At 42.9% G+C, this 11,266-nt stretch overlaps 1 protein-coding gene across 1 annotated transcript in view; it reads right to left on the bottom strand.

The window, feature by feature from the left end:
• Positions 1-1,262: 1,262 nt before the first annotated feature.
• TMEM132C (transmembrane protein 132C) overlaps positions 1,263-11,266 on the bottom strand; it is a 221,273-nt gene continuing 211,269 nt past the window's right edge. Inside the window, exon 9 of the mRNA XM_040611372.1 lies at positions 1,263-4,245. Within this exon, the coding sequence (XP_040467306.1) occupies positions 3,049-4,245 (1,197 nt within the window). The 3' untranslated portion in view covers positions 1,263-3,048. The remainder of the gene's footprint in view (positions 4,246-11,266) is intronic.

The following is an 11,266-nucleotide window of genomic DNA, read 5'->3' as shown; positions in this document are numbered from 1 at the left end:
GTCTTTGGGAATGCTGAACCCAGTCGGAGCTGCATTAATACAGCAGTGTGTCTTTCAACCAAAAATGTACATCACTGTTTTTGAAAAGGAATTGCAAGATAGTTTCTCATGGGAAACTCTGATTTCCCCTCCCTTTTAATTTCATGAAGACATGTTTTTCTCTCTCGAAAAAAGCACTCGAGCTTTTGGGGGTGAGGTGAATTAGGAATAATTTTCATTCACTGCGGAATACTTTTTTTAGACAATACAGTGAGATAGCAAGACCAAGAGAGACATGCACGTCATCGTGAAAATACAGAGCAGGATGAATCCTCCTCACAAGGTTTTGTCTCGGTAGCCAACGGTTTGTGTTAGATGGAGCTACCCTTTCCTCTTCTGATCCTGTAAAGTCTCAGCTGCCAGAAGCAAAGAGCAAAGTCAGGGTGCAGAGACTACAAACCCTGAGCTGGTCACCACCCCAAAGTCCTGGTGCAGAGACCAGAAACCCTGAGCTGGTCACCACCCCCCTCCTCTCCGCCAGCGCTGCGCTACTGCCCCTGAGCGAGCCATTTCACACCTGCTATAGGAGGGGCTGTTCAGCACATCAACAGCCCTCTTCAGAATGCACTTTGAACAATTACATTCTCTGCTACCATTGTGTATTCTTTTTGCTCCATACTATTTTTCTTGTTCCTCTGCTGTTGTATTTTGCAGCTCCGTGCTGTAAATGCCTTTTTCACCTCAGAGACACCTGCGTTTTCCCAAGAAGATATACGGATCCCCGAGGTGTGGCTGATGCATCACTGTGCTTAGCTTGTAAAGTAGCTTGGGGTCCTTTGGGACACAGGGTGCTTTGTATATGTCAGTTGTGATTCAGTGAAACTTGCTTCCATCTGAACCTACTGTATCAATCAGAGAAGCAACATAATTAATTATGACTGGGCTGCTTGAAAGTTGCACACATCAGAAGCAAGAGTCCTGGAGTTGTTCATGCTGATGGTGGGCATGAGGGTGAACAAGATGAATAGTGACACTGCCCTGAACTGTGCCTGACTGCTGTCTTCTGCCATCCATCATCATCACCACGTGTTGGGTGGGAAGGGGAAGCATTTCACGAAAGAAGGGTCAGAGCAGCGAAAAACTTTCATACATCTCTGTTCTCTCTTCTGAAAGTGGCTTACATTTTGTGTCTGCTGTTAGGCAGTGGGCGCAGTACTGCAACACTGCAATGACAGAAGGAGACCCCTCCCCTCAGAAAAGAGAGGTTAATTTGTCAAGCCATTTAAAGCATTTTAATTACAATTTGTATAACATGTATAAATAAATATTACATTCTTTCAGTCTACAATGCATACTAGGCATATCTTGTTAAAACGTCCATCTATGTTACTGGGTGGCAGGATTGATTTTGTCCAAGTAAAAAAAAACCAAACTACTGAGTTTAGTAATAAAAAAAAAAAAAAAAGAAGAAGAAATACATGGTAAAGACAGGACAATGCAAGTGCTTCTGGCTAACAGTCAGGACATAATACTGATTCCCAAAGGGCTGGATATACCATCTTCCTTTTAGTTACAAAAGGTTTTGGATGACAGTGGTTTCCTCATTGTATAGATTTTGATCCATGTCCTCCACTCGTGTAAACTGGCACTGAGTCAAGACAGTTTACACAACAAATCTATGACAGTATTTTTTATTTGCTTCAGATTTATTACTTGTTTTGTATTTGTTTATTCAAAATCTCAGCTTCACAATCTAGCCTAAATTTTTCAGTCTTAGCTGGTCCAATGGCCAAAAAAAATAATCCATAAAATAGCTCCAGATATTTCCTGATCTTGCTTCAGCAATATTTCCCTCCCTTCCAACAGGCTGTCCAGAGGCCAGCTTTCCCAGTAGCAGGAAATAAAATTTTGGGGACAATCAGTCTTTCTGTCCATTCTTCTCACTTTCAGAACTTGATGAGAGCTGGTGACATTAGAATAAACAGAAAATCACAGCACGAAAGTATGAATTCATGGACTTGGCAAAAAAATCCCCAAATCCAGGCTGTACATATTTGGCCTGCGATGCTCTCGGTTCCAGGTACATTCAGAATGCACCAGTGGGGCATTCCCATCAGCTGTTACTTCTAAAAGCTAACAGAAAACAGCACCTTCTTCCCTTGGTGAAACATGGGAACTTTGGTTGTGGAAATTTAAAACAAACAACTAAATAAACAAATCAAACCTGAAAGTAAAATGAATACTTCTTCCAAACAGAACGTATTTCTAGCTAGGGTGAAACAATGGAGGCTTGGGCTTTCTGAAGAGATACCACATGGAAACTATTAGTCAGTACTTATCCCCTGAATTCTTCAAATGACAGGAGATTATTTATAGCCAACTTAGAAACAAAATATTCTTGGTCCACTGTGAACTTAGTGAATTTAGAATTCTCCTGCTTTCAAAAGAAAAATATGAGAGGGAAAACTATTCCGTTTCAACTCACAAGACAAACAGAAAAGTAAAAATAAAAAACCCAGGTAATTTCTTACTCCTTCATATGTAATGCCGAAGACACATCTTCACTTCAAATGAAAGAATAAAAAGAAACAGCTTGAGTAACAATCTAAAAAGTCTCCTTGTGGGTCATATGTCCGTAATTGTGATGTTTCCTTAGAAATACAGACAAGTTATTGTTTGTCTCTTGCTTATTCTTTTCATGCTTTTATATTCTATCTTTTCTTTTTACAAATATTTTTGGTACTTTGAAATATTACTATCATTATTATTTGTATGACCCATAAAACAATTTTCACAAACTCATCTTGCCCAGTTCATCATTACTGGTCATACCATTTCCTTGCTCCTTTCTGCTATTTATATTCCATTCCTAAATCCATGAGTAGCAGAAAAACAAAGTGAAAACCAAAAACAAACCATGGACAGTTTGGCAAATTTCTTTCCCTGATTACAAAAACTGCCTTATCATTTCTCCGGGTGATTCCTTCCCCTCCCCTTCTTCTGTCCCAATATATACTGTAGAACTGAAGGCATCAAGGTGTGGTTAAACCCAAAAAAACCAGCAAGGAGTTACACTTTTTCTTTGAACTTCTCCATGTAGTTTCGTATCTCTTTGGAGTCCCCCAGGTCCATATCCTGGCACACCCACTTAATGTCATCATCATTGCTACTTAGGATTGAGTTGACAGTAGGACAACCGTCGTCGGGTGGGATGGTAGTGAACGTGGTGAATTTTACCCGCTTCCGTTTGGATGTCGGCGAATGTAAAGGTTCAGTTTTCTGTTCCTTTCCCAGCTTGCCCCCTGAGTCAGCACACCTATGAACCTGGCTCTGAATGTTCTTCTGAGCACTGCCATTGAGGAGCTGGTTGCTCTCCTCACTGCCCGAGCCTCGGTCAATAATAGTTGTGTGCTCATCCTGCTGGGGTGATGCATCTGCTGTGTTCTCCAGCAGTTCCGCTTCGTTTCCCAGCCAGACCCAGTCATGGGAATGGGTCATGGTAGCCTGTCCTTCCACCAGAACCTGCTTGTGACGGTACTTCAGTGCAAATGTGGCACAGTTTATTAGGAAGACTAGAATTGCCAGGCAGAAGACCCCTAGCAGAGCATACATCCCGATCTCCAGATCGCTAAGGCCCCTCGGTGTCTGCACCAGGTCATTTTCCTCCATGCCCGCATTGCCTTTTGGTAGGTCTACTTGAGCAGGGAAGTTGGTGAAGTCTATAGGAATGTTCTGCAGCTGGCTGTCGTCCGAGAGTTTGCCACCATCCAGCCTATTGTTTTTAATGACTTTATTTTTTATTATGGATTTTGCTGTGGTGCTGACTTTCCTGATGGCGCCTTCCTCTCGCTCTGCTGAGCTACCATAATATCGTCCATCCTGGCCATACCGGTCCTGGTCCGACACTTTGTGCCGCCGGTCACTAGCATGGTTTTCAATCTCATCAGCATCATAATCTCCACCTGTATCAGAGTCTGCATCATTCTGACCAAACTTGACTTTGATGTTGCCATTCCCCACAGCCAGGACACTTTTCCTTTTGGACTTCTGGCAGGCCTCAGAAATCATCATGTCCACCTTGATTAACGTGCCCTGACCTTCACCTTCTGCTGCCACAACCGGCCATTCTAAGGCAGCGTTCTGGTGGATCGAGACAACAGCTTCGTCTAATGACACAGCAGAAAGGGAGAAGTCCTTAGAGTCATAAATGTCCAGCGGAGTAACAGAGCTGTCACTGAACTGGATCCAGGTGCTTACCACAGCTTCCTGCAAAGAGAGGGTCATGGTTAAAGACAGGGACTTAAATAAAGCAGCTTAACCCACAGCAGCTCATCCACCTCTCAGCTCTGAACGGCAGCTGGAGGAGACGGAAGCCAATGGCTCTGCACTGCATTTAAGGCAAACCAAGCTTCAACTGATGGGGCAGGAAAATGCTCACATTTTTGACTAAAGGTTCCACTGTTAGCCTTCCTGCAAATGTTCTGCAGAAGAACATACAAAACACTTGATACGAGTTGTCCATAACACCAAAGTACCCATTTACAACCTACAATTTACATGATGTATAAAGAAAGTAATTTCTCTCATTCAAAAGCTGAAAGAGACAAACCAGAAAAAATTACTAGAGGCACTTGACAGAACACTTATTTTCTTCATGTTCCCAATGCACAGGTGTCACAGGGAGCTGTCAAATTAAGCAAGGCATAAACATCTTAGCAGGAATAAGGAGCTACCAAATATCTTGGAAATGACTGGAGCAGAAGAGTCACTTGAAAGAAAAAGACTCATAGAACAATTGCCATTTTGCTGGAGATGGGTTTGTTTTAAGTAAAACACACTTTATCCTTGAAATAATTAAAAAGTTCACCACATTTCTGTGTCAAGGAGAGGAGGACGGAGATGCTGGTATGATCTCTGTGATAAAATGCAGATGGCCTGGATTTAATTGGACTGTCTTTGTTCTCTGCAGGTAGCACCGTTAGAAGTCATCATTAGAAGCAAACACAAAGCTAGAGGTCAGCTCTTTGGCATTTGAAATCCCATCCAGATGATAGAGATATTTACCCCTCCACATCTCAGTAGCTTGCTTTGCAGGAGATTTCTTTATTTTTCCATTTGCTCTATGCCTTGCCTGTTTAGCTGGCAGACATGCAGGCAGGTTGCCGGAGTGCAACTTCACAGAAAACTGAAGTTTTTTTCTTCCCAGACTTACACCGCAGATGGCCCTAATAACTTTACACTTGGGTACATCAGAACAACCGGGCTGAAAATCACCATCGGGGAGAAGCATTGCCACCCTGTTAACATGCAGTCATAATACAAATTTACAACCTAATATAGTTCTCAATTGGCTACAATTTGTTACGCTATGGTTATAAACAAAGGGAATTGCTACCCTTCTAGTTAAATTTAAAGCTTTTCAATGTAAGCAGTAAGGGGCACTTAGCTGTGCAGAAGGTTGGACTATACTAAATATTTGATTTCCAAAGTGCTATCAGCAAGTTCTTCAGGGACTGAAGGAAGAAAAATAAGTTGTGGCACCACAGGAAAGAAGGCAAAGTTCTTGGTGATACAAATGCACTTCAAACAGCTGAAATGGAGAGAAGTGGGGAAGGGTGAACTGCTAAGGAAATTAAAACAGCTGATCTTTCATCAGAGAAACAACCCTGAAATGGCTGAACAGACAGAAACATAAAGTCACAGGGCACGGATTAAATTTATATCATAGAAACCTACAGTAAAGCAAACCTAGTCATGGGAAAGTAAAGGATTTTTTTTTTTTTTTTAAATGGGTATGTACAGAGAGAAAAAGACGAATCTCCTCTGGCATTTCAACACCCTGTTGCCTTCCTTCCCCCTAAAACAAGAGCACAGCCTCATGTACCATCAGGGAGGTGTGCAAGATACACCTACTTTTCACCAACCTACGGAAGGAAAAACCACCAGCATAATTTCAAACTTCTGTCGCAACAGGCTTGCTGTCATCTGCCGGTGGTGCTCTCTTCTGGGAGCAGGATGAGAGAACAAGCGTGGCACAGTTCGTATGGTGACGGCTGGGAACGAGGAGGCTCCTGCAGCTACAGGGGGCAATTCCACAGCTCCACATCTCTGCACAAGGATTGACATTACTAAAGGCAACCAGCATTCCTCAACAGCCAAACATAGCGTGCCTAGCGTGGCAGAGCCCCAGATCCCACCGTGGCCCTCACTACACAACTGGGTTTTACTGGTGGTAGAACGGCACCTCTGAGGGATCGGGGGTCTCTGTCCAGGCACGGGAGAGGAACACATACGAGGAGGTGTATATTCTTCTTTTCTTCTTCAAAATATCCACATCTGTTTGGTTTCCTTACCCTGCCACCTTTCCGCTTTAATGGCCCTCAGGCACCTCTCAGGTTCAGAGGTAGCCAGCACAGAAAAATTCAGACCAAATGGCTAGAACTCGACAAAAATGTAAGCAACTTCAAAACAACTTTTACTCTTTACATTGTTTCTGCACTATTCTGCATTCCTGGTTTTATGATGCAGAGATAGAGAAAAAAAAGAAATGGCATCAGCTGAAATTTGCAAGCACACATGTGATTTACTAGGGATAACAAAGGTGTACAATAGTTTAGCCATTATTTTCAACCAGCATTGACATTTTTTATTTCCAAGAGACCCCTTTTTCACTGAACCAATTTTTTCATGACAAGACACAACACAACATTGTCATGCTTATACTAGAGACAACATTAATTAAAAGGGAAAGAAAACAAATGAGAGAGGGACAGAATTTCAGATCCTGCCAAAGTTTATTGGATCAGCCCAAATATTCTATTTGGCAAGAGATCATCTCCTCTCATTCACATCATTAAAGGAAAGCTGAAGGCAGGGGAAGGAAGTGAATTTCCCAAGTGATTATAAATTCTGAAAAGCTGAAAAGAAAAAAAGAAAGAAAAAAGAAATGATTTACTACCATGTCCTTCAAAGAGCTGTTTCTGCAAATCTTATGTACTGCATCAATAAATCCCCTCCAAATCTCTGACAAGGTCCTCCAATTACTATCAGCAGATGAAGATGGATTGGAGCCTTCTTACCTGCAAAATTGCTGCCCCTAGTCATTAATTATCAAGCATAAACAAACAGTTTGAGGGATTACCTGGCCATCCAGTCTTTTTTTCCTCCACTTTTCCTCCCTCTGTCACATATGCACATGCACGTGCACACACACACACACTCAGCTGCACTCCCAGAACACGTGAACCACAACCTCTCTCAGAGAGCAGGGTGATTTGTACAGTGACTGCGATGATGTGCAGCGAGTCAGATAATGTACATTACATCACATTAACGACAGCACAATCCAGGCCAGATGAGATGAAGAAACTGTTCTCCACAACCACTGTTGATTATTAAATATAATGCTTTCCTTAAGCACATAAAAAACTTTATCAAGACACATTTTGCCTACATTTTCCCTTGTGCCTTTGTTGTTCTCCTCCTCCATTCCGTGCGCACCTTCAGCAAGCTGGCCAGTTCTTGATCTGCTGCAGTTCCGCCACCTCTCTGGCCTTGTATTACATGGCTGCTTATCAGTCCAAAGATGCCACTTGATAAATCTTCTTGGGTAAACTTGCATTTTGCTTTAAGTAGTTTTATCTCCCTTGTTACCCACTTGTTATGTTTAGGTGGGTAAAACAAGGGGGAAATTACCAGGGTACAGAAGGCACATGGCACTAATGGAAACCAAGAGTCCCCGAGGAACTCTGTACTGCCTGACCTGGAACACGGCATACCCTGCCACGGGAGTCACCACAAACACTATTGTTTGCTGGCCGTGCCTGTTCCACCCAGATAAAACAAGGAGGCTCATGCTCCAGATGGCAACCTGACTGGCTGGAAGCAGAGCTGGTTTGGAAGCTCAGTAGAAAGCCCATCGTACAGAGATCCGACGAGTCCCTCTGCGCTGGGACTCAACGAGTGAAATTCTGGGAGCCACAATGATAATTATTTTGCCCTCTAAAGCATCATACAGGATTTGAAAGTCCTGGGATATTCCACTGAGCCCATCCGTGGCACCACAAAGTGTCCTTCAAGACTTCCTCAAAAAAGCTGCGGTCAGCTTGCTACCAGGGCATGCTATCCTGTGTTCTCCAAGCAAAGAACAGGGGAGAAAAGTGTGTAGGACTGTTGGCATTTTAGAGAATTCTGCTGCTTAGGAACACAGTGAGGACTGATCAGTAGATTTAATTTTATTCCACACTCAGAATAAAGAGGCCTTTTAAAGGTCTTCATTCACTTAAGTACAAATAAAAGTATTTGTGAATAAGCCCTCAGTTGCTGGGGTCAGCTGCAGTAGTCCTGGGGTGAGGCAGGACACCAAAGGAAAGACATGGATGGCTGGATGGCTCCAGAAAACAAATACATCCCTCCCTCCAGCAAAGGCGAGGGAATACTGTTCTCAGCAGCTTCTTTTCCAACCTAAACAATTCTATGATTCTATTAGACCAGCTCTGATTGTTCTGTCCGGGGACTTGAATGCTGAAATGGGTTTCCCTAGCAATTTTATCACATGAAATATCAAAGTATTACATGTGCATTTACTTTTAAGCCTGTGCCTTATGTAGTAAAAAGTGGGCTTGATCGTTATGATGTGGAAATAAAAAGGCAGCCAAGACTCAGATCTTAATTCAAACCATGCATTCTCCTACCGTGTATTTCCTTTTCTCCTTTTTTTCCAGTCTGCTAATGTGGCATTCCTTTCCAGTGGGGATTCGCTTGTATTTGCAAGGGAAGACTTCAGAGTTTTATCTAACAATACATCCTTTCTCCCTTTCCCGTGCTGCTCAATTCCTTTGTCATACTCGTGAGCCCTTACATTACTCTGTCAGTTTAAAGAAAATATAAACACAATTTAGGTGTAATTTATACTGCCAGAATGGAGCAATGAATCCACACCATAAAAGTACTCCTACTACCTGTTACTTAACTGTGAGACATCAGTGAGCCCTCAGAACTAGTTTGCAGGAAGGGCACAAGCTCAAACAGGACAGGATCATGTCAATGCACAAGGGACGCACAAGTAGCTCTAGTCTGTCCCCTGGTTCAGGTGGTGCTGAGCACCCCCAGCTCCCACCAGAGGGAGACTGGGTACCTTGGAGGACACTCCCTGAGGTTACGGATGGTCTGGGTCTACTCAATGCTGTCCACAGGAGCTACACAAGGGAAAGAGAACTTGGCCTTTAGAAAGTGCTGATATTGCTCTCTTTCTCTAAGAAAATGTCTGCAGTTTTCCAGCAGCACTGAGAGATACATTAACACAGCTGTTTATTAAAGGCTTTCTTCTTCCTTTCTTCACTCTCCCACTTCAGTTCACTAGACCACCCTACAGTGATGAAAAAGCTATGATATGATATGACTGTCAGTTTCCCTGCAGAGCCAGCTGAAATTTAGAGTCCTTGATGATCACTCAGATCAGAAAACACTTAAACATTGTAGGTTTTCTTTTATTTATATCTTGGAGAAGCCTTTTGAGATGGCCCTGTTGATTTTAACAACCATCAGCCAGCCAAATGAAACAGCTTTCCTGCCTGAGCAGGTGGCCACTAGAAATAGACGGCTCAACGCTATAGTTTCCAAATTTTCAGAAGACATTCTAACTTTGATATTTAAATGTTGGTCAACCTGCATTTATTTTTAGGAATCTAAAATACTGATCCCTTTTTCAGTGTCAACGTACTCCCCATTGACTAAAAAAAAAAAAAAGGAAGTATGGGCTCAGCATAACTCAAGGTCACTGTGTCACCTCAGGTAATCAGTTGCCCAACTTAACTTAAGGCATCTAAGATAAAAAAACATCATTTATCTTCTTTAGCTTGCTAAGTATTTGGAGAAACTGCCAGCTTCTCAGAACTTGTGTCTTGTCTGCTTTGTGCTGCTTCTGCAGATGTGGTGTGGTCATTACAATCCAGAAACTAACGGAGTCATTATATTCATTGAAAGAAAGTCACAGCAAAAATACTAAATTCATTCCTATGATATTGAAGGATCTGTAATAGCACAATCTGTAGAAAGCTTTATCTCTTCCATTGTACTCTACAGATGTACTACTCAATCTGTGAGGGACAATTCTATGCCTGCCAGAGCACCAATTACCCAAGGACATTTGCTAGTCGATGTTGAAGCTTGGCTACCGGAGGTGCTAAAGCAGAGCCAAGGAAAACACTTGACTAAGAACACGCTGACTGTTTTTTCCATATAACAATGCCGAGACATACACAAGCGTTCCTGAGAAAAAATCTTTGGCTATCTTAACTTTTATTTTGTCTTCCAGTTGCATCAATACGTTTGCATGAATTATTTTGGCCTTTTTATAAACTTGTTTAAGAGGAAAAGACACAAATAATTACATCCTTGCAACATTCAAGTATATGCTTAGTTCTGGACTGTCCTCTTGAAAAAAACTCTCTTTCGAAACGGCTTGATTTTCTGAAAACCCTCAGCGCTTGCCTTCTGAAATTCCAGCTCAGTAAGGATCTCAGCTGATACACTCAAAATGATGAGTCACTTCTTGCAAAATTTAGACACAAGCACTCCTGCATTTGCATTAATTCTTCTAAGGGCAAGTGACTTAAATGTTACATCCTTCATTCAAGCTGCAAATGAAAGGGGAAGACATGACACTCTACAGGCCACTCCCATGCCAAGACTATTTCCTCCAATGTATTTTCTAGTGTGAAATCTATTCCCATCTTATTTTTTGGTGATACGAATGCCAAGTCCCTTAGGTCCCTTTTCAACTGCCCTTCCTTGGGCAAGGCCTGTCCATAGGCTGAGTGAGATATAGGCCTGAGAACAAACGAGCGGCTTACAGTAAGGTAGGGAGGGAATTGCACAGCATGTGTAATTAGCCCAGCCCCCCAACTGCCAACGTGCCTCAGTAACCAGGGACTGTGTTCAGGACCCACACGGAGCTGGCATGACCAGGATCAGGCCCACAAACACTCACAGTGCTTGAGCATGAACTGACCCTCACGAACTCCCTGAAGTGAGGAGTGATGCTCCCAGCAAAGGCTCTAGTTGAGAAGCGGCCAGGATGCTTCTCCTGCTCCTGGTGAAGAAGAGGTGGTGGGAAGACAAGCAGAGGCAACGGGGATGGGCAGGCTCCAGGCTGGAGATGCTGGCAGAAGAGGCAGAGGCTGAAGCGGGATCCCACAGGAACATGCTGCTCTACGCATGCAGGAAGCCGGGACAGAAGGCACGGACATGGGAGTGGAAACCCTGACTAATTCAAGACCACTACTGA

Source organism: Falco naumanni, chromosome 1 (assembly GCF_017639655.2).
Source record: "Falco naumanni isolate bFalNau1 chromosome 1, bFalNau1.pat, whole genome shotgun sequence".
NCBI classification, from domain to species: Eukaryota; Metazoa; Chordata; class Aves; order Falconiformes; family Falconidae; genus Falco; species Falco naumanni.
The sequence above is the reverse complement of the archived record's forward strand: the minus strand, read 5'-3'. Positions and strand labels throughout refer to the sequence as shown.